General features: G+C 51.4%; 2 protein-coding genes across 2 annotated transcripts; one reads left to right on the top strand and one right to left on the bottom strand.

The window, feature by feature from the left end:
• Nucleotides 1–46: 46 nt before the first annotated feature.
• On the bottom strand, nucleotides 47–13,060 carry MFSD13A (major facilitator superfamily domain containing 13A). Its single transcript, XM_043597383.1, has 9 exons — nucleotides 12,973–13,060; nucleotides 5,608–5,850; nucleotides 5,179–5,261; nucleotides 4,152–4,604; nucleotides 3,877–4,000; nucleotides 3,180–3,276; nucleotides 2,214–2,385; nucleotides 1,947–2,140; nucleotides 47–883 (listed from the first exon to the last, which is right to left on the bottom strand). The coding sequence occupies exons 2-9, from the start codon at nucleotides 5,773–5,775 to the stop codon at nucleotides 621–623; spliced, it is 1,554 nt and encodes a 517-aa protein (XP_043453318.1). The 5' UTR covers nucleotides 5,776–5,850; nucleotides 12,973–13,060; the 3' UTR covers nucleotides 47–620.
• A 6,788-nt stretch (nucleotides 13,061–19,848) lies between these two features.
• On the top strand, nucleotides 19,849–21,014 carry CD2H10orf95 (chromosome D2 C10orf95 homolog). The gene has a single exon (XM_043596117.1). The coding sequence runs from the start codon at nucleotides 19,849–19,851 to the stop codon at nucleotides 20,506–20,508; it is 660 nt and encodes a 219-aa protein (XP_043452052.1). The 3' UTR covers nucleotides 20,509–21,014.
• Nucleotides 21,015–23,537: the final 2,523 nt, after the last annotated feature.

Below are 23,537 nucleotides of genomic sequence, written 5' to 3'. Positions count from 1 at the left end.
AGCCCCACCAACCCACTGCTCCCACACACAGCACACACCTCAAGAATGGGAATAGAAATGACTGACTTTAATCAGTCTGCGATGAAATGAGCCTCTTTTAGAGGCCAGGTGGGGGTGGGGAAGCCCTGCAGCAGCTAGGGCACACTCCTTCAGGCACAGCTGAAGCAGACAGCTCAGAGAAACCACTGGAAAGGTGGAGGGAGGGGGCAGTGGGACTCACAGCTTCCCCTGAGTGGGTGAAAGTGGCTTCTGAGACCGCACAAAGCACCGGCCCCAGCCAGGTAGTGGGATAGGCCCCCATGCTGCCCATGCAGCAACCCCGTGTGACCACAGGGCGGCCCCATCCCTTCTTGGTTCTCTTCTTCCTCCAGCCCCAAAGGGGGAAGAGGTCCCTGAGCACATACAGCCCAGCCCTTGCCCAAGCTGGGTCAGACAGCCAAGCAGGAACTTAGACCCCAGTGACGCTCCCGGCTCAGCCTCAGAAACTCCCACTCTGCCATCTGTCCTCCAGGCTGTGCCCCAGTAAAGGCACAGCGGCAGGATGGGGGGCTGGCAAAAGTGGCTCCTGACCAGGGTGGCAGACAGTGTCATCAGCAGGATGGCCTTGCTGTGCCTGCCTGTCACACCATCTTAACCTCCAGGGTTTGGGCCCGTGATAGGTTCTGGCGCTGGGCTTTGACCATGTGCAGGCGTCTCCCGTGCAGCGTGAACTGGGACCAAGTGAACAGCTGCAGCACAGCACAGGTGATGGGCACCAGCACCAACAGGTAGAAGCAGCCCTGGCGGAGCGTCGGGGCCTGCGCCGGGGGCGGGGCCGGGGGCTCTGGCCATGGCTGAGCACTCCCCACGGGGGCCAGCGGGGGCTGCTGGAAGAGATCGTGACCTAGGACAAGAGAGCATGCAGAAAGAACAAGGTCAGCCCTGGTCTCCTCCAAAGTCCACAGCACAGCGCCACATCTCAAACAACACACGTGTATGTCTAAACCACAGCTCAATTCCTTCCCAAACTTGCTTCGCCTCTGCTCTTCCCTTCTCGGTGTCTGGTACCACTGTCTACCCAAAACCTCAGTCTTCCTGGGTTCCTCAGTAAACCTCACCACTCCCCAAAAGCCAATCCTTCACTTCCCCCCAATTCCAAAACACATCCGGTACCGGGACACTTTCTTCCGGCCCCCTTGGCACCACTTGCTCCAAGCTTCCATCGCCTCTGCCACAGCCTCCCCACAACCCACTCCCCACACAGCAGTCAGGGTGAAGTTGAAAAAACATAGATCAGACCACGTCACTCCCCTGCTTAGAACCGTGGCAAATAGAATCTCTTCACAACGAGAATAAAATCCAAACCCTGTCCTGATTTACAGAGCCCTCTACTTTCCCAGCCTTGTCTCCTAACCACCCCTGATACCTTGGGCCTTTGCACTTACCTCCCCTTCTGTCTGGGATTCACTGAGATCTTTCAAGACCAAATCCTTGCCCTTCAGTCCACATCCTAGGTGTCATCTCAGAGAGGCCTTCCTGGACCACACTAAAGTAGCTTCTCAGTCCCATTGCTTTTACCACTACCTGCTGTTTTCTCATTTGGCTGTTTACTGCCAACCCCATCCCTCCCCCCTGACTAGAATAAAAGTTCCATGATGGCAAGGCCATTGTTATTTCCCTAGAGGACCTGGAGCAACTCTTGGCAGAAAAAGTATTCAATAAACATTTGTTGAATGAATGAATGAATGAATGAATGAACGAACGAACTATTGAAAGACTGGAAGATTGGAGACTCAGTTCCTCTACCCATGTAGGGAGAGGCCAAGGAGGAATGGCCCAGGCACAGCTTCTGTCGGCCAGCTGCCATTCTCTCTCCCTTACTGGACCCAGTTTGTCTGCTGGTGTGCCAGGTAAGCTTTGACCCCTGGAGCCTCAAGAGCCCCTGCGCCAGCTCCCAGGGCCCTCACCTGTGTAGAAGCAGAGCAGCCAGGTGCCCAGCAGCGGGGCGAAGGTCTGGCCTGGCTTGGTCACCAGGGCCACCATGCCAAAGAGAAGAGCTGAGGCCGCCTGCTTACGGTGGTTCAACACCAGGTCTTCGTCCACCAGGTCAGTGACCACCAGAGTCAACAGCTTACAGGTGCCCTCAGTGAAAACACGGTTACTGCCAGGGGAGAGAGGGGGCGAGAATGAAGGGGTGGAACAGAGGCGTGGGGGTGAGGGAGGGCAGCGCGTACCTGGCAATGAAGAGGCAGAGCAGGCCAGGGCGGTCAGGGCCAGCCAACAGCATGAGCAGGCTCAGGCCCAGCTTGAGCAGGAAGAGCCCCCGCACCACAGCGTAGACGCCCCAACGCCGGCACAAGGGCAGGAAGTAGAGGTTGTTGAGGTGGGGAGCGACATAGGAGATGCCTGGGCAGAAAGGGTGCAGCTTTGTCAGGGCCACTGCCATAGCTTCCACAATTACCCACATCTTGGGGTGCCCCGGGCGGGGGGGGGGGGGGAGGAGGGCTCAGTCATTTGAGCAACCAACTTTGGCTGGGGTCATAATCTCACAGTTCATGGATTTGAGCCCTGTATCGGGCTTTGCACGGACAGCACAGAGCCTACTTTGGATTCTGTCTTCCTTTCTCTCGGCCCCCTCCCCTGCTCGAGTTTTCTCTTTCTCTCAAAAGTAAACATTAAAAAAATTGTTTTTAATTATCCACATCTTAACGATCAGAATCAGAGTTGGCATTGATTGAACACTGACGACGTGCCAGGCTCTGTGCGAAGAGCTTCACATCCTTTTCTTTAATCCCTACAACTCTTTAGGGTAAGTACTATATTATTCCTACTTTACAGGTGACAAATGGAGGCCCCCAAGAGTTTAAATAAAACATACCCAAGGCCACACAGCGAATAAGCAGAGTCAAGAAGCACACCCAAGCCCCTCAGCCTGTAATCCTAGCTGTTAAATAGCTACTGGGGGGCACCAAGAGAGCAGCCCTACCCTACTCACATCCGCAACAGGCCCCGCCCCCCCCCCCCCCCCCCCGGCAAACAGGGCCGGGTGGGGGCTGGACATGCAACCCCACAGCGGCCTCTGCCCCCTCTGCCCCCTGCCAGCCAGGCCCCAGCGCAGGAGGGAGTTGCGTCTGCAGCTGGGGGAGGGGTCCTGGGGTGCAAGCTTCAGTTCCTCCAGCCTGCATGAGGCGCCCACTCACCCAACAGGAAGGAGCCCGTGGACAGGGAGATGTGGTCCGACAACAGATGCTCCAGGAAGAGGGGGAAGAAGTTGCTGTTGAAGTGGCAGTGAAACACCTGCAAGCCGACGGGGCAGTGAGGAGGCCGCTGGGCCGCAGGGCTGGGCAGCAAGGGCACCAGCAGGCTCTATCCTCATATCCCTCCACCTGGAGCATGCCAGAATAAAACCCCAAACCAAATTCCTATTGCTTATCTAATTTTGCTAAAAGGTAGAAGGAATGATAAGATGGTCCACGGAATGATTAAGATTTTTTTACTCTTTAGTTTCAAATACTTGACTAAAACAAGCTTGACAGTATAAACACCATCTATGTCTAGGCTGGGCTAGCCTCTGCACTGCATGTGTTTTAGCTATGGCACTTAGTGTTTTAAAAAGACTGTCACAGAGTTCCCAAAAGGGCACCCCTTTTTCATATCCTCACTGTGCAGGTGAGGACACCCAGGCCTGCCCCAACAGACCTTCCCAAGATCACACAGGGAGTTAGAAGCTCTGAGGGCACCGGAATCCAGGCCTCCTAACTACCCGACCTGTGTATCCGCTATCAAATTGCCCACCAGTCCTCACACGAGGCCCAGAACTGCTTTCCCAGCTTTTGAGGAGCCTGTTCCCTCGAGTGGAGCGCGGCCTACCCGTCGGGCGGGGGCCTGTTCCCATACCTGCACCAGGTCCATGCCCACGAACCACAGGAAGTTCCGGTGGCGTGCCAGCTGCTGGAGGTACTGGCCCAAAGTGATGCTGCCTGCTTCCTTGCAGCCCACAAGCAGCTCCTCTCCACACAGGCTACAGGGCAGAGGGGAGTCACCGATGGCCTAAGGCTGGGCCAGAGCCATCTGCCACCCCAGGCCAGCCACCCATCAGCCAGGGGACTCAGCGTTGAAATCACACTCAGAAGTGTTGGTGGGAACCAGAAGAGCTGGGCCAGGCCACTCACCCGCCATCTACAGCCAGGGCTGGGCACTCCGGCTCCCTACCGGCTGCCTCAACCCGCCTCCTAAGCAGCCGTGTGGCCCCCACAAAGCCCAGCCCAGAGCCAGTGGCCAGTGCCACGCAGAAGGTGCGGAAGGAAGAGAAGTCTTCCTTGTTCCAGAAGGCATAGGAGGCAAAGACGGAGAGGGAGCCAGCTGCACTGAAGAGGGAGCAGTAGAAGTTGAGGTGGGTACGGTCATGGGCAGAGAGGGCCAGGTCAGCCAGCAAGGCATGATGGTGCAGGTCCACGAGAGTCAGGAAACCATCATAGAGGCACAGGCACAGCAAGAACTGCAGGCCAGCTGGGGCCCAGGGCACCCAGAATGCCAGGAACGACAATGCCAGCAGCGGCCCGTGCCAGCCCAGGGCCCGCACCCGTGCCAGCACCACGGCCCTGGAGGACAGCCCGGCACCCGACCTGCCAGAGAGAGGAGGAAAGTCGGGAGATGCTTTTACAAACTTGATGAGCCCCAGTTCCCCCCCTGCCCAGGCCCCAGAGGAAGGACAGAGGCCCAGAGTATGGAACTCACACCAGGGTGGTCCCACTGAGCCCTGATCCTCAGCCTCTGATTTAGGAAGCACAACTCTCCAGGGGGTACACTCTCTTGTCTGGTCCCTTGCCAAGCCTGCCAGGGCTGATGGCCAAAGGGTGGTGGGACACCTATTTCTCAGGGCTGGGGGCAGTGGTGGGCCCAAGCAGGATGGGGTAAAGGAATCTGCCAGAAGCAACAGAGAGTGTTTGCTGTACAGCTCCCAGTTCTGAGGACCTGACAAGGCAAGCTAAGGTAAATCTCTTCCCACGTGAGCAAGGCAACAGTTAGTCAAGGCCATTCTCCCACATGGCCAGAGCCTGACTGACCTTGGGAAGGGAGGGGGCCTGGTCAAAAGCTGAAAATGGTTTCCTTTTTCTCTCCCCACCCCAAACACAGACACCCCCTGGGGAGGAGTGGGATGGGACAGGACCCGTTGTGACCCACCCACAGGACACAAACCGGGGCTGGGAGCTGAGGAACTGATGGTCACTCAGCCAACCGAAGAGGGGGTCGTTGAGGCTGTTCCAGAGGAGAAACACCGTCTGTGGGCAGAGAGGAGATGGGGCAGGTGGGCTCCAGGCAACCTCCTCTCCGGAGGTTTCCCCACCCAGCCTGCTCGCCACCCCTCAAGATGAGCACAGCTTTCCTGCCTGCAAACCTCTGCTCAGGTCAGTCCCTCTGCTAAAACCCACTCTACCAGCCACCGCCCCCCATCAAACTCCCACCCATCCAGGGTGAATTTATCCAGCTGATAAATGAACATTTATCAAAGCTCCAGCTCCAGCTTTTCTTGCTGAATTGAGGTGGGCAACCTGGCCAGCCTCAAGCTCCAGACTGGGTGGGACCCAGCCTTGCAATCCGCCTGGCTCCCACCCAGTGCTGGCCTACCTCTCCAACCCAGAAGGCAGTTTTGTTGATCTTGTACACCGAGACAAAGGTGTCCACATAGTAAAGCAGGAACACGTTGTGCAGGACGGAGATGAAGAGGGCCAGGGAGCCATAGACCACAGCCGTAGGCAGGCCCAGCATCCAAGCCTGGAGCCTGCCCAGCCCCATGGCTGCCAGCTCAGCCTCAGCCCCAGGAGCACTGAGGAGCGCTCACAGCCAAGGGCAGTCTGGCCATTCTTGTCCCTGGGGAAGAAGGAGCCCATTAGCTGCAGGGATCAGAGCCAGCTCTGTTCCCAACCCCAGACCTCTGAGTCACTTAAAAACTCATTTCCACTGGGAGAAAGTTTGTACATCAAACCAAGCTGGGGAATCATCACTGACATCAATGACTGTACAGCTGAAACAGTGCTGGGCTGGATACCACTGAGAGATAAAGTCGTGGGAAAAGAAGTGCTGAGCCAGGTCACATGCTAGGGGAGTGTGCTCAGTATCTTCTTTCATCCACACTGTCTTATCACACACACCTTCACAATCTGGATGTGATGACTGTGGGCCTGGGCACACAACATCCCTGTAACCTCAGGCAAGCTACTTGACCTTAGCCTCAGTTTCCTTTTCTGTAAAAGGGCAAAGGGGATGATCATGTCCACTCTGCAGTGGAGGGTAAGGGTCAAGTGAGGTAACTCACAGAAAGCGTTCAATAATGGATTGTGGTGGTGTCATGATTATCCTTATAAAATCCCGACAATACAAAAATTCTAGCACAATTACGATGTTATTGGAAAGCACCCCCAAGCTCAGATATGTTAAGTAATTTGCCCAATGTCAGACAGCAGAAAAGTGGGAGATTTGACCCCTGACCTGTCTGGTTCCAAACCCTCTTCTGCCACTTGACCTTTCAAATCAGGTTCCTATACACTGTTGGGTAGAATAGAGAAAGTTGCTACGATGTCAGGTTCTGTAGGTATAGAAGAATGATAAGATCTGGCAAGAGTCCACACCTACTCATGCACTTTGATTCTGGAAATTCCACTTCAAGGAACTAGGCCCAAAGGAATATGTACAGAGACGTTCATGGCAGCAACAGTAATAAACAGCAAAAAGTTGGACACAGCCCAAGATGCAACAAAGAGACTGGCTCAGCAAGGCCAATGCTCTCCAGAAAAGGCAAGCATGTGGGCCACCTTGACACGTAGGAGAGAAATTCAAGAACATGTTACATGAAAAGAGAGAATAAAGCACAGTGTGGGTTCCTGTCTTCCAACCAGGCTGACTTGTACACAGAGGCGGGAAGGCAAGACTGGCCATGAGTGGGAAGGAAATAAATCAGATTTTTATTGGAGCAGGACTTCTCAAACTGGAACGTACTTTCAAGTCACCTGGGTACTTCAAAATGTAGATTTTTGACTCAGGAGGTCTGGGGAGGAATCTGAGATTCTGTATTTCTAAAGGGCACCCAGGTGGCATTGGGCTACTGGGCCATGACCACACTTTAAGCAGCGAGGCATTAAGTCTGGCTGTCTCTTTTTTTAGATTCAAAGCTGCTGTTCTCTTTTCAGAATAACCCGTGTGTGTTTGTCTGACCCCCCAAAGGGAAGCTATGAGGACTTCCTTCTAACTCCCTGTTGCAAGTTAAATCAATGTCCCCCCAAAAGATATGTTCAAGCCCTAACCCCCAGTACCTGTGTGACTTTATTTGGAAACAGGATCTGTGCAGATGTAACCAAGTTGAGATCATAATGAATTCGGTGGGCTCTAATCCAGTGATGGGTATCCTTACAAGGAGAGGGAAATTTGGACACAGAGACAGACACACACAGAAAGAAGACGGCCATGTAAAGACAGGTAGAAATTGGAGTGATACAGACACAAGCCAAGGAACGCCAAGGGCAGCAGGCAACCACCAGGAGCTAGGGAAGAAGCAAGGGAGGATTCTTCCCTGGAGCCTCTGGAGGGAGCACAACCAACCAGAGTTGATTCAGACTGTGAGAGAATAAATTTTAAGCCACCCAGTTTGCAGTAATCTGTTACTGCAGCCCTCTGAAATTTACACATACTCTCAAGGACTATTCCTCTTAGAGCCCTTGTGACCCAAGCCTAAACTCAGGCACACTGATGCGCGCACACACACACACAGCTGAAACTTCTGCTTCCCATCGTGCTCGGCCCCTAGAGAGCCAATTTCAGCCCCAGTCCAACAGTAGTGACCCCCAGGACCTGTCCTTGCCCCATGACCCACTATGGCTCCCCCTCCATGTCTACCCTTCCAGAGCCTCTGCAGTCTGGCTTCTCCCTGCCTCCCAGAGTCTCCAAGTCACCCTGTCCTCTGGCCAGGCCTTGGTCCTTGGTGGTAGGTACTCCTGCCAGAAGTGGCCTCCCATCTCCCATCCTTCAAGAGACCACACCATATCCAGGCTTTCTCCAGCCCCTCACGGATGCCTCCTGCCAGGACTCTCCTGACTGCCTCCACTCCAACCTGTGGGTTTCCAAGAGCAGGGCCTGCTTCTTTGCCCGCCCTCTCCCTCAGAGGGCTGGACTCCACCACTCTCAGGTAGAGAAACAGGCCCTGAGGGGAGAATAAGTAAGGAATCCCAGAGGGATCTCTCAGGCTCATTGGAAAATGAGGGCAGTTCATTCAAGAGATCCAACCTGGCGCTCGTCTTTGCCTAGTGGTGGGGAATGAGGGAAGGAAAAGCAGATGGAACAACCTAAAACCAGCCACGTCTGTGAGAATGTCTCCTGAGCTACAGTGACCCTACTTTGGCATCAAAGCCGGAAGATGGCCAGGTAGCCTCTCGCTGGGGCTCTTGAGCCCCTGAAGAAACATTTGTTAGGAAATATTTTTCCCCCCACAGTTTTATTGAGGTATAACTGATACACAATGATCTGCATATATTCAAAGTGTGCAGTGTGATCAGTTTAAACTGTTTACACCTGTGAAACCACTGCCACAATTGACATCATGAACATATCCATCACCCTAAGAGTCTCCCTGGCACTTTCTAAGGAACATAGCAGAAAGAAAACACAGTTGAGGGTCTTGTAAGTCCTGATTCTACCATTTACTTCCTGTGTGACATGGAGCGATTTGCTTAACCTCTCTCTGACTTTCTTCATGTCCAATGTGGGGCCGACTATTGTTAGCAGTCTAGGGGAAATTATTCTAAAGCCCTTAGCACATAAGTGTGGTGAACACTCAAACTTCAGACATTACTGCTATTGAGCCTCTCAGACCTTCCAAACCCACCACACAAGGATGGGGTGAGTGTTTAAGTAGGCTTCACGCCCAGCGCGGAGCCCAACGAAGGGCTTGAACTTCCGACCCTGAGATCAAGACCTGAGCTGAGATCAAGAGTCAGACGCTCAACCAACTGGGCCACCCAGGTGCCCCAAGGATGGGCTATTAATCTAAAGGTGCTTTGGGGCTGTGAAGCACAACTTACACCTCTGTTGCTATCCTTAACCCAGGTCACTTTCTCTGATTCCCCAGGGCCTTTCAGAACCCCTTGCCCCCACACACACCCCACCCCACCTCACCTCACCTCCAAAGCCTTTGTCCAAAGGGAGTGAAGGCTCCCAGGCCCCTACCCAGATGTCCAGTGACCTGCCCTGGTTGCTAGAAGATAAACCTTGCAGGCAAGTCCCCAGCCTCCACCAGCTGGCTTCCTGCTGAAATAGCAGAAGAAAACCTCAGAGGGGGTTGAAGTGGGAGGGAAGGGTGTGACTTTTGCCATCAGAAGAGGCGGAGTTTAAATCCCAAATGCACTTCCTACTAAGAATGTAACCTCAGGCAAGTCACTTAACCTGTCTGAGCCTAGGTTTCCTCCTGTGTAGGATGTGAATAATAATACCCATCCTTTTTTTTTAACATTTTTTTCATTTTTGAGAGAGACAGAGACAGAGCACGAGCAGGGGAGGGGCAGAGAGAGAGGGAGACACAGAATCCAAAGCAGGCCCCAGGCTCTGAGCTGTCAACACAGAGCCTGACGTGGGGCTCCAACCCACGAACCGTGAGATCATGACCTGAGCTGAAGTCAGACACTAAACCAACCGAGCCACCCAAGTGCCCCATAATACCCATCCTTTAAAGGAATGCCGGAAGGATTAAACTAATGTCCAGAAGCCCAGAGCACTGTTACATGGAAGATGTTTAGAAACTGGCTTTTTCTTGGGCTCACTCATAAAAGATCAGAGTAGGAGCAGGGGAATATCCTGGTAATCCAGTCCCTTCTCATGGTAAGGCAATTTGAGAGAAAAGACAGAGCACACAAGGGTAAATCAAAAGAGAGAATCTAGGGGCACCTGGGTGGCTCAGTGGGTTAAGTGTCCGAATCGAGTTCGGGTCAGGTTATGATCTCATGGTTCGTAAGGTAGAGCCCCTTGTCCTGCTGGGATTCATTCTCTCATTCTCTCTCTCTCTCAAAATAAATAAACTTAACAACAAAAAAAAAAAAGGTTAAGAAAAAGAGAGTCCACAAGTGGCAGGAATGCACGCAAAATTCAGGAGTGCCAGACACAAACCCGCGCCACAGGCCAAAGCCGCAGGCAAAACAACCCGTCCAGATAAGCCTCTGCCTGGAAGAGGAGCTGGGGAAGGAGTGTCCAGGGTCCCTCCAGCAGTTTCTCTTCCGGATTCTGCTCCTCCCCCAGGAAACACCTTCTCCTACTCACCCTTCTCACCCTCAATACGCCCCAGCAGAGAACAAGAGCTCAGCCTCTCCAGGGGAGGAACAGCTTGGAACCCACACCAGCTCAGGTGCATAACCCAGGGGAAATATCCTGTAACCAACTCCACCCCTACCTTGGCACCTGGCAGGAGAGCCTGTTGGAGGCCCCCAGGGCCTACCCCCTCCCCCTGCCCCCTGCTGGTATGGTGCCAGTTATGTGGCTTTGAGCCAGCCTCTTCTCCCTAGGCCCGGTCTCCTTATCTATAAAGTGGGGTGATAATGCCAGCCTCTCGGATTGCTGAGGGGCTGAAATGCAAAAACGCACCAAGCACAGAACCTGGCACATACAAATTCCTCAATAAATAGTAGCTACTGTTACTCTTTTTCGTATCTCTGCTGTCTGGTTTCTTGGTCTTTCTAGCACCCAGCACTGATGCCTCTTGCTGCCATCCCTCAAATTCTCTTTTAAATGCCACCTCCGCACCTTTGTTCAGGCTGTTGCTTCCACCTAAAATACCCAAGATGTAACTACATATCATTGCTCAGGCATCTGGGTATGCCTGGCTTTTACATCCATCATCAAGAATCCTTACAACTCTTGTTACGATTCCCATCTCCTAAGTGAAGAAACCAAGGCTCTGAAGGTTAAATAACTGGCCCCAAATCAAAGTTATTAGGTGCTGGAGCAAAGATTCACAACAGGTGTTTTTGACTAGAAAATCTCAGCATTTCTCAAGTCACTGTGCCCAACCCCACCACCATCTTATGAAACTCTGCTGATTCAAGGCCTAGTTCAGTGGCATGGCCTTCCTGAGTACACCTACTCACGTGTTCTCTCCCTTTTCAGGTCCCTTGGCTTCTTCATCAGGATCCAAATACCTCCTGTACCCTCCTCCAGTACCTAAGCTCCTTAAGAGCAGGGCCAGGTCAGACCCGTTTTCTACTCCCTGCCCCCACCAGGCTTCTTCACCACACAGCAGGTACTCAATTAATACCTGCTAAGTCAATTTGCCCCAAACAGGCCGATATGGGCATCCCCAGCACTAGGGAAGAGTAGCAGCCATAGGAGTGCCACCCCCAAATCCCACCGTACCCCTCAGCTCTGCCTGGCTGTGGGAGTCAGAAAAAGGCAACCTGGGGAGCTGTGATGTACCCTGCTGAATAAAACATGTACAGCAAGGCAACTGGTGCACAAAGAGGAATAGTGATAACAAAAAGTAACATTTATTCATCTCGTACCATGTGTTAAGAAAGCAGATACAATATGGAAAGGGAGCTCAGAGCAAGCAGGCAGAAGAAAGACACCAGATCAGGAAGGGTTTTGCAGACTACACACAAGATTCTATCCTGAGGACAATGGGGTGGGGGACACGGGGGGGCGGGGGGTGGTGAGGTGACAGAACCAGATCCGTTTGGAAGGAATCCCGTAGCATAAAAACTCTCTCCTCTTGACCCATCGGGCCTCTGGAAGAGAAAGAACTAGAAAGGATGGAAATCGTAGCATCTCCCTGATTTCTGAAACTTTATCAGGCCTATAGTGGGTAGGGGGCTGGTGGATTTTGTGGAGGAAACCAAGAATGCCAGACTGGGACCCTAGAGTGAGGGGCGTGGGGAGGATGGGTGTTGATTCCCTCCAAAAGGCCTACTGACTGTAGGCAAAGCAGTTTAATGCAGAGGGAAAAGGCCACTGACAAGCATAATTTAGAGTTAGGAGCCCTGAGTCAAGTTTGAACATTATCACTACTAACTACCTGAGTTTATTCCTACATCTGTGAAGCAGGAGAAAACAATTCCGTTCTCTACCTGTCCTCAGGGGTATCAAATGAAATTGAAAGGTGTAACTCTCTGTGCAAATATTAGGTGTCCTTTTCTCAACAAGCAGCTGACCTCTGAATTATCTGCTGCATTTTCTGTTTCACAACCACCTTGCCTCCTTGCCCAGTCTCCTCAGAGCAGGGTCCAGGCCTGGCAGGAGGACCTCCCCTGGGGGTGGGGAGGACACCCTCCATTCCAAATACTCATGGGCCTATTCTCCTCACTCTGGAAATGAACTTTCTACTTACTGGGGGAGGGACCTTCCTCCTCTCCCTCCCCAACAGGTAACTACAGCAGCACTGGATGGTCAGCGACTTCACCCTAGGACCACCTGTCCCCACCAAGCCACTGAGCAGTCTGGGGCTAACCCAGAAGCTCTTTACTCAATAGCTGGCATGCTGCCGCTGAAACATGTGGTTCTCCAGCCCGTCTGTACATTAAAATCACCTGAGGAGCTGCTTAATATCGAGGTCCAGGCCTCACTCCTGACCAATTTAATCGGAATTTCCAGGGATGGGGCCCAGCATCAGTGTTCTTTTAAAGCTCCCCAAGTGGTTCTACTATGGAAGCAAGGTTAAGGGCCATTATTTTAATGAAATGGATCCCAAGCCTGATGCATCCCGCGACCTCAGCTCCCCCCCGCCCCGGGGGGCCCTTCTGCAAAGATGCCACCCTCACCCCTTGAGCCCAAGCTTCTCCCACCCTGACCCGGGGGCTCTCCCATCCCACAACCTCATCACTTCAGGGACCCCCCGCAGACAGCTCCCAGGACTCCCAGAGCAGAGAGCATTCCTGTCCCCCTCGGGTCCGTTCTTTGTGGGTAACCGGCCCCCAGTCCGGCCCGCTCCTGCCCCCGCGCCCGGGCCACGGGAGAGCCCCTCACCGCAATCGTGGCAGGCGAAGCCTAATCCTGCGGCTGCCTGGAGCCAGGTGCGAGCCAGTGCGCCTGCGCATTCCCCGCCAGAGGCTTCCCCAGCCTCTCCCTCCGCCCCCGCCCGGCGATTGGCTCCGTGCGGCTCCCGGGACCGCGCCCCGGCAGGTGCCCGCGCCCGAGGCTGCCGCCGCCATATTTGTCACGGGCGCTTACCCTTAGGGACCGAAAAGAAAACGTGGACGCTGGCCAGAAGAGCAGTTGGCCTGGGCTCCTGACGCTTCACCCCTTCTCTTTCAACTCTGTGAAAGCTTAAAGCCAATTTCAGTTCAAATCAATAAGGCTTTTCTGAGCGCTCCCCCTTCTCTCCCCCATCCTTCCTTAGTATTAATTCACAGAATGGAGAGCACAGCACCTTCCTACAGGCCTTGTGATCTGCCTAGATGCACAGCTAGGCAGGTGAAGAGATGGCAGTGGCACGACCTGGGACTTCCTGACGCTGGATTGTGAGCCCCTCAGGAGTAGACGGTCCCAGCTTAATGTATGGGCACCGGGGCTCAGGCCACAGATGCCAGGCCCGGAGAGAGCAACCTTACAGCCCAACTATTTCGTATTAAAAATAGTAATGATAAGGGCGCCTGGGTTGCTCAGTTGGTTGGGTTCCACTCTTGATTTCGGCTCAGGTCATGGTCTCCTTGTTCGTGGCCCCAGGACAGGCTCTCTGCTCCACAGTGTGGAGCCTGCTTGAGATGCTCTCTCCCTCCCTCTGTCTCTGTTCCTGCCTTACTTGTGCTTTCTCTCGTTCGGTCTCAAAATAAATAAACTTTAAAAAAAAATTTTTTTTATAGTAATGATAAAATATAAGGTGTACTGAGCTCTCACTATGTACCCTGCACTGTGTTAAGCCCTCTACATGCATTATGTTGTTGAGTCCTCACATCCCTGGCAGATAGGTGATATATCCCCACTTGACAGATGAGGAAATAGGTTTAGAGAGATTCAATGACTTTCATACAAGCAAGAGGCCCAGACCAACTGTAACCCAGCTCTCCTGACTCTCAGAACATGAGTCTTTCCTCTTCCTACCACTGCCCAGGCCCTAAAGTCAAGTTTTGTTTTGCTCAGTCCAGTCTGGTGAGGATGTCTCATGTCTTCTCCCAATAAACCTATAAGCCTCATTAGGTTTCCAGGCAATCAAACAGCACACACTTCAGACCTACTGTTTTCCAATGAAGCAATGCGCCTGGCCTTTAGCTTCTGGGGAACCTGGGGCTCAGTCCCCTAGCTCCATTTCTTTGTTAAGGGACCCATGTTTTGTGAGCCTCTGTTTTATGCCTTATAGGGATTTTGTAGGCATTAAATGTGAAGTGGGAGTGTTAGTGTTTTGCAGGGTTTTGGCTTGTCAACAGCCTTGATGGTTGTCAACAGGAAAATCGTCCAATTCCTCCTGCCTGACAACCTGGCAAAGGGCCCACCGACAGCAAATGGTCCAACAAAAGAACCCTGGAGTGCAGGGATTAGAGTCTGTCCAACCAGTTCCTGTGGAGCCCCAGGGGTCCCATGAACTTTGCTCCCAGCATCCACCTCTCACCAATCTCTCATTTCCCTCCTCCCTAATCCTGCCCCTTCAAACCTCCTATCTATTCCCTAAGCCACACAAATCATCTCTCCAAGCAATTTCTGGAACCCATTCTGTTCCAGAAAGCCCTCATGAGCAAAAGGAAGGTGACCATTATTCCCCCATCCCAAACCCATACCCCCATCTGTGCTTTCCTGGCTGAGAATACAAGGCAGCATTCAGCATGGTGTCTGGAACACTAGAGCCTCCATAAATTGACGAAAGGAGTTCCCTTTTCTATCTCAGACCAGCATGTGTCTTTGTTGCAAAGCAACCCTGACTCTTCACTTAGCCCTCCCTGGGTGTCCAGTGGGGAAACAGGGGACCGAGAAGGGCTGCCAAGGCGCCAGAACTTAATGTGACCCAATACGAAAATCTTTGGCCCTCATGTTGCACTTAACGTCCCACAGTTACACTGAGGTTTCTCATCCCTCTGATTTTATAGACAATGCAACCAGTTACCCTCTTGTGTCAGCACTGGGACTGGGTCTTGTAATTATCTCTGATTTCCCTTCCTGGTTGCCAACCGGAGCTAACTGGGAGGTGACATAGGGATGCAACTAGGGAGTCACAGCATCTAGAATTCTTGAGTCGTATCAGAGTCCTTGAATTGTGGGACAAATAGATAAACACTCTCCCTTTGAAATTCTGTCCTCCCTTGACTTCTGGCCTCTCTGATCTACCGTCCATCATGTTCTCTCCCTATCTCTCTTCCTCAGTCCCCTTCCCTGGGTCACTTTTCCCCCGAGGCTTTCTAAAAGTGGAGGGCAGATCCTCAAGTTTCCATTTTCAAAACTCTTTTCATTTATTCTCTCTGACTTGCCAGGCCAGGGTAAAAGGGACTTCAAAAACAAGATTGCTGCCTTTAAAAGGCAGCAAAAGTGGAACCCAACAAATTGGCAGCCATGACGACAAAGCGAGGTGTGGGCCAGGAAGCAGCTGTTCCGGTCCTTCAACTACTATTTTCCCCTCCACGACTGCCCCACCTCCCATCTCCAGCCCGAATACAGAACTGCCGACAGGACAGCTCCCCAAATGAACCACCTGACGGCATCATTGCCTTAACTTCCAATCACCCACTAGGGTTTTTTTGGTTGTTGTTTTGTTCTTATCTCCTGGCTTGCCTTGATTATTCTCCCAGACAACCAAGCCAAAAACATGTGCATCCACCCCTATTCTACCCTTTCCACCCAGGCAACTGTATGGGATCAACTCTCGGTGAATCTCCTCCCCTCTCTTTTCCAACCCGTTCTCCTGTTTTGGGTGTCAGTTTTCCTGGGCTAGTGTGAGAACCTCCTCCGCAACTGGCTTCCAGCCTCTCTCACCAAACCATCCTCTACTTTGCCCACAAGACAGCCTCTGAGCATGCGGTTCGCTGATCAAAAACCTCTCAGGGCGCTGTATTTTGAAATTTTTCATAAAATGCTGGGGAAAACACTCAGGGTGTATTGCTGATGCAAGCATCAGAAGACTCCACTCCACAGTGTGAGAACCCAAACTTTTACTTTTCTAAGGACTTAGGTGAAGGTGCTTTGTAATTAAAAATAAAAGCCTATTTCATTATGTCTTCTGTAATTAAACTTATATAAAGGAAACACAACTGGCTATGTGGGGAAAGAAAAAATAAGACTCCACTCAAACCAGATTAAGCAAGAAAGGAATTTATTGGGGAGGGGGGGCATAAGGAGGAGGCATTGGATAAAGGTAGTCCAAGGTACAAAATCCAGTTAAATACTAGGGATGTGGTGCACAACATGATTATAATGAACACTGCTGTTATGCTGTATGGTATATATTTGAAAATTGTTAAGAGAGTAGATCCTAAGAGTTCTCATCACATGGAAAAAGATGTTTTCTTCTCTATAAAATTGATGGATATTAACTAAACTTCATGTGGTAACCATTTCACAATATACAGAAGTTTAACCTTTATGCTGTACACCTTAAACCTATACAGTGGGGTATGTAAATTATATCTCAATAAAACTAAATGGGAAAAAAAGAATTTATTGGTTCATGTAACTTGATTTTTTTTAAATTTTTTTAAATGTTTATTTATTATTGAGAGACAGAGAGAGGCAGAGCGTGAGCAGGGGAGGGGCAGAGAGAGAGGGAGACACAGAATCTGAAGCAGGCTCCAGGCTCTGAGCTGTCAGCACAGAGCTCGACGTGGGGCTCGAACTCACAAACTGTGAGATCATGACCTGAGCTGAAGTCAGATGCTTAATCAACTGAGCCACCCAGGTGCCCCGGTTCATGTAACTTTAAAGTCCAGGGTTCAAATGATGACATCAGGACTGAATTTCTCTGTCCCTCGGTTCCACTTCTGTGGCGCCATGCTCAGCCTTTACCTCTCCACCCAGACTGCATACTTTCAGATTTCCATCCAGGGGAAAGAGAGCACTTCCCTCCACCCCAAGGCAACAAAGTCCTGGGCCTGGCTCCCACTGACCCAAACTGAGTCACTTGGCTACTCTAAACCAATCCCTAGGGCCAGAGGGATGGCAGGTGCAATTGATCTTGCCATAAATCATCCCTAACTTTAAGGACAGAATAGAGCCAACTCCCCCCAGAGCCACTTTACTGCATAGATTATGGCACCGAACCCCAAAAACCTAGGAGCTGTTACTGGAGTCAGGGTGAATTAATGTTGAGAAACTCCGTTTGGTCCTTATTTTTCACACTTTGCCTGAACCACCTCCAGACCAGCAGAGGTCTTCAGCAAGCGTGTAGGGATGAATTGTTAAACCACAGGCTTCTCACCCTCCCAAACTCCAACTTGGGCTTGGTCTCACACTTTCCCCACTTCCCACCCAGGTGTGACCAAATCCCCACGTGGGAGCAGGTGGAGAAAGGAGCTAGTCCCATAGGTCCCATCATTGAGCTCCAGGCTGGGGTGAGGTCAGTCTATAGGTAGTGTTGGACATTCCTCAAGCACTGAGATTTGGAGAAGGCAAAGCTGTAAATAGGAATGGGGAGGGATATTAATTTCCTATTGACACTGTAACAAATTACTAAAAACTTAGTGGTTTAAAACAATACAAATTTGCTATCTTACAGTTCTGGAGGTTAGAAGTCTGCCTCATTAACTAAAATCAAGGTGTTGGCAGAACTGTGTTCCTTTCTGGAGGCTCTAGGGAAGAATCCATTTCCTTGCCTTTTCGAGTTTCCAAAGGTCAAAAGCTCACGACCCTCTTCCATCTTCAAAGCTAGCAACAGCTGGTTCACCCTCGTCACTCTGACTCTTCTGCCTCCCTCTTCCACATTTAAGGACCCCTGTGATTATATTAGATCCACCTGGATAATCCAGGATAATCTCATTTTAAGGACAGCTAATTAACATTAATACCATCTGCAACCGTAATTCCCCCTTGCCATGCAACATAACATATTCACAGGTTTGCAGGGATTAGGCTGTGGACATATCGGTGGGAGGCCTCTCCCAGCAAAGGCCACTGTGTTCTGAGACCAGTTCTTAGAGTGCACAGAAGGTAAGGCTCCCTTCTTGGAGCTCTGGGATAGGGAGTGTTAGGTAGATAGTCCAGCCCAGTCCCAATAGCTGTCCTCACTAGGCCAATGGCCCAAGACTTGAGAAAGCAGCTCACTCAGGAATATAAAAGTGTGACATCACCAAGGTGAGTGTAGAATTTCCCAGAGGGCAGCTGGTCTTTGAGGGATGCTGAGAACTTAGAGGAGAACCTGTAGGGGTTACTGCTGATGCTGCTTGAGTCAACAGAAGAGGAAGAAGGAAAGTATGATGGCCTCACAGCCCACCATCTGAGAGAGGGTATCAGTTTTTAACCATCCAGCAACTACCACCCACCTCACTGGAGAAGAGAGAGGTGGAGGGCTGTGGCTTGCAGCCAGAGGAGCCTGGAGCTTAGACAGGGTTTCACGCTGCCTGGATGAAACAGTCTGGTTTCACCCAAGCAGCTTCTGGGCTTTGGCCTTAGTTGGACTGGGTTCAAATCCCACTCTATTTAGATGGTGTGAACCTTGGAAAGGTTCTCACCTTCTCTGAGCCTCTAGTTCCTTATCTATTAAATGAAAATGGCATCACCATGTTCTTCACATGGCTATTAAGAATTAGTTCTTGGGGGGGGGGGAGGGGGCGCGTGGGTTGTTCAGTCAGTTAAGGGTCTGACTCTTGGTATCAGCTCAGGTCTCACTCATGGTCTAGCTGATGAGATTGAGCCCTGCGTCGGACTCTGTGCTGACAGCACAGAGCCTGGTTGGGATTCTCTCCCCCTCTCGCTGCCCCTCCCCACCTCAAAATAAATAAACTTAAAAAATTAAATAATTCTTATGCAACATTCTAGAGGTGAGGATTATGAGATAGTGTGAAAGAAGCCCCAGCATGGATTAGCAATAAAGCTACGTCTTGAGACAGACATGGGGTTGAATTTTGCCCTTACCATAACTAGTTGTGTGAGTTTGGGCAATATATTTAACCCCAATAAGCCTACATCACTGGGAGTGTTTCCTAGTCATAGAATATGTTTCCTGTGTCCCAAATCCGAGGCAAGCAGCTTCCTATTTAAATGGGGGAAAATATTAGTATCTCCTTCCTAGGGTTGATGTAATCTTATAGATGCTCATAATCAACTTGATTCAGTGCCTGATGTACGAACTTCACTCAAGTTAGGATAACCCATTTAGAGGAGCTGGGAGGACGGGATGTGGGGAACAGAGGGCTAAACTGATTGCAAGATATCCTCAGGGATGTAGTGGTGAGGGCATTCCTAAGCACAGGCCTCTAGAACAGGCCAGTATGAACAGCAGGCTACCCAGTGTAGGCACAGGCTGGCCGGCTGGCTTTTGGCCAACAAAATGTGTTTCCCTTTGCCTGGAAACCAGAAGGTGTGGCTGAGGTAGGGCATGGAGAGGAGCCTGCTCTGGACCTCTCTCGTTCCCCAAATGCTGGGGACCAGCTCCCCCCGGGCTGAAGGAGACAAGTTGAGTGGGAAACCACCTGGAAGAACACTTCACGGCTGAAGGTTTGAAAAGGCCTTGGGTCCTTACTGCCTACTGGGTGCCTAGGGTTCAGGCCCAGCCCTGGGACAACAGGTGAGATGGAAGCTGAACGCCTTAGGAAGAGTTCCCCCAAGCCATGATGCGCGGTGCACGGGCTCCTGCTGTGAACTAGAGCCCTGGGTTAACAGGCCCCAGGGACGGGTGGTGGAGCTAGAACAAAGGGTATCCACGCACACTTCCCACCGCAGGTGTGGACCAGGAGCCAGTATAAATGCCCGCCGCCTGAGCTTCAGACCATGTACTCGTACAGCTGCCTGGAACCCGGAGCGGGCGTCTGGCCTCCGCTGCAGCCCCTCACTTACTCCTACCCGTCCCGCCCTTTGCTGCTGCCCCTCATCCACGCCCACAGCTGCTGCTGCCGGCTTCCGAGCCTGACCGCGGGCGAGTGGCCGGCTCCGCGGGAATACCACTGCTTCCACAGCCAAGGCGCGCCCCTGGCGGCCGCGCCGCCCTCTTGGGCGTTCCCGCAGGCCTACGCCGCGGCCCTGCGCCCGCCTTACCCCACGCCCGGCTACCTGGGGCCATTCCTACAGGGGTGCGCGGCGGAGGGGATGGCGGCCGCCCAGCGCAACGCGCCGTGGCCGGAAGGCAGTAGCTTGCAGCTCGAGCTGCGATGGGGCCGCACGGAGCGTGCTCTGGGCCCGCGCCTCCAGCTGCCCGACGTAGTGCGGCGGGAGCTGCGGCGGATGTACGGCACTTACCCGCGCACCGACGTGCGCGTCACCTACCGCGGCGGCCAGTTCCTGCTTCAGGCCGCGCCGCGCGTCCCCGAGCCTGAGTACCGTGTGCAGAGGCGCGTGCTTCGGCCGTCCGCCAGTAGTGGCAGCGAAGACAGCAGCCCGGCCGCTGAAGCGGCGGAGCGTAGCCGTCGGAGGAAGCGAAAAGGCCAGAGCTGAGGACGCTGAAGGGTCCGGTGGCCGGCCGGGTGAGCACGCGTGCGGCTCTCCTCCCCTGCGCGCCGCTGCCCACCCGCGACGAGGGAGACCTCCGCGGTGCGCGGGCGCTGGGTGCATCTGTCGCTCGCCTTTTTTTTTTTTTTTTTTTTTTTTTAACCAAAACTGCACGCCTCCCACCTGCTGCATTTCCCTGATTTCTCTCATTTTATTGCTGGATGGCGGGGGGAGGGCGAGAAGATTATCAAGGACATCTCTTCTTGTTTCTCTTCCCTTCTGCTTGGGCTTGGGAAGCCTGGGTTTGGGGTGGAAGAAGGGCCTGGACCCTTTGTTTCGTCTCTCCCTCCTCCCCATCTTAGAAGCCTGCCCTGCACCAAGCCCCCACTTTCCCTTTTTCCTCTCCTCCCTCTACCAAAGCTCCCAGAACTGCCCAAGTTCCTTCCCAAGCTGAGGGCCCACCCATCCGCAGATTGTAGTGAAAAGTAAATAAATGAGTGAAGTCAAGTGTATGCTGCGAGATCACTTTTCTGTTTGGGGTGAGTGCGGGTGTTCTATTTGTGTATGTGAGCCCTACTTCCCTGCCTCTGGAAGAGCCCGTGTGCCTCCTCATGGGCCGGGCCTACCTCCCTTCTTCAGCAGCTCTTCTCCAGTGTGAGGGACGACACACTCCTAGGCCCTGCAGCCAGCCAGGTGGCCCGCCACCCACGGAGGTATTGCGAGAGCATAAGCTCTTTTCTTGAAGCATGGGTGGTAGGCGCAGCTGAGGAAGGAATGCCTAGGATGTAGATTTAGGGCTGCCACTGACACTTTCTAGTCATGTAACTAGTCTTTCTGAGCCTCAGTTTCTTCATCAGCAGAAGCATAATATCAACCTAGTCTACCTGAAAAGCTCACTAGGGTTGAAATTTAAGATGAATGTCACTTTTCGTCTCCTAATTCTTGCTAACAGTCTTTAACAGGCTGAATTTGCAGTATTCCAGAAGTTTGCGGGAGGGGTAGGCCACACATCCTATGTGAACTATGGGTCTGGCCAGACCCCACATCTGATGCCCATGCTGTCCAAATTTGGCTCCTCGTTAAATTGCTTTTACTGAACTTCCACTTGTTGGATGGAAACAGCTAGCCTGGGTATACAGGTATGTTATTGAAGCTGTGCACCACTTGATTGATTACTGCTATATTTGTGAACTTCATGGAGAAGTTCTCTCAAGCCTCACTACTTGGGAAGGGTGTTTCTCCTAATGAGTGGTTTACTCTTATCTTGGAAGCACCAAGGATCTCATAACTGGTCATATTTTTCTCTTTGCCCTGGCTTCTAGGGAGCTCAGAGGCAAATTTGCTTAGCATCTTTTGTGTAAAGCCTGGATCATGAAATTAGGATCATCCCTAATTTCATCTTATTGTCCTTTCCTTTTTTTTTTTTTTTTTAATTATAAAAACACAGGGAGGTGGTGTGGTGTAATGAGTCTGCTGTGTGGCCTTAGGTAAATTGCTTAATGTCCCTGAACCAATTTCCTCATCACAAATGGGGATGATGGGGACTTCTATCTCATGAGGTTATTGAGAAGATGCCATGAAATGCACAAAATGTTTACCACAGCGTCTGGCATGTATTAAGTGCTCAAATGTTAGTGTTTGTTTTTAAAATAAAATAGTTGGCTATATAGAAATATATCAAATAGGATAAAAGTCTTTTTATATCCTCAACCCCAAATGATAAGTAGGTTCCAACCTATTTTTCCAATTTTTTTTTCTGTGCACATAATATTAATTGCATAAAAGGAATTTCACCGTTTTACTTGTTACATTTTACAGTAAGTATATTTTGGACATCATCCCATGGTAGTGTACCTGGAGCTACCTCATTCTTTAACAGCCACCCAATATTCCATAGCATTTGGATTCTTTCCAGGTTTTAGCTGTTAAAAGTCCATCCAACAAATGTTTTGAGTGCTTATTATTTTTTTAAGTTTATTTATTTTGAGAGAGAGAGAGAGTGAGCCAGCAGGGGAGGGGCAGAGAGAGAGAGGGAGACACAGAATCGGAAGCAGGCCCCAGGGCCTGATGTGAGACCTGCACTCACGAACTGTGAGATCATGACCTGAGCCAAAGTCAGAAGTTTATCCGACTGAGCCGCCCAGGCACCCCTTGAGGGCTTATGATTTGCCAGGAACTGTTCTAGACCCTGGGGATACAGTGATGAATGAGACAGCCATGGCAGTTTCTGCCTGTACGAAGCTTACATTTTAGGGGGAGAAATGAGGATGGGGTAACAGGCAAATAGATGAAGGGAAGTTGTTGTAAGTACTACAGCAGGAATAAGGGGCTGAAATAGGAAATGTGAACAGAGTAGTGGAGCCTAGAATAAGATAATCAAGGAAGGTTTCTCCGAGGAGGTGACATTTAAGTTGAGATCTAAAGAATGTGAAAAAGGTAGCCATGCAAAGAGAAGGGTGAGGGAGAAACCAGGCAAAGGGTATAGTGGGTTATCTGTGGGAATATAGTGGGAATGAAGAAAGTTATCTTCATTCACTCAGGAGGCAGTTGAGAATCCATAGCATGCCAGGCCTCATTCCAGGCACTGGGGTTACAGGAGAGAAGCAAACAAGTCCCTGCCCTCATGGAGCTTATTTTAGGAATGTAACAGGGGCGCCTGGGTGGCGCAGTCGGTTAAGCATCCGACTTCAGCCAGGTCACGATCTCGCGGTCCGTGAGTTCGAGCCCCGCGTCGGGCTCTGGGCCGATGGCTCAGAGCCTGGAGCCTGTTTCCGATTCTCTGTCTCCCTCTCTCTCTGCCCCTCCCCCGTTCATGCTCTGTCTCTCTCTGTCCCAAAATAAATAAATAAACGTTGAAAAAAAATTAAAAAAAAAAAAAGAAGTGTAACACAGAGAAACAGAGACTGACAACAAGCAAATGGGTGAAACTATGATGTAATATCAGATAGTGATAAATGATGGGGTGCTCTTTTCTTTTTTTTTTTTTTTAAGTTTATTTTGAAAAAGAGAATCGCAAGCAGGCTCTGTGCCCAGCT

Source organism: Prionailurus bengalensis, chromosome D2 (genome assembly GCF_016509475.1).
Source record: "Prionailurus bengalensis isolate Pbe53 chromosome D2, Fcat_Pben_1.1_paternal_pri, whole genome shotgun sequence".
NCBI lineage: Eukaryota > Metazoa > Chordata > Mammalia > Carnivora > Felidae > Prionailurus > Prionailurus bengalensis.
Note: the sequence above shows the minus strand (reverse complement) of the source record. Positions and strands in the feature narration are given on the sequence as shown.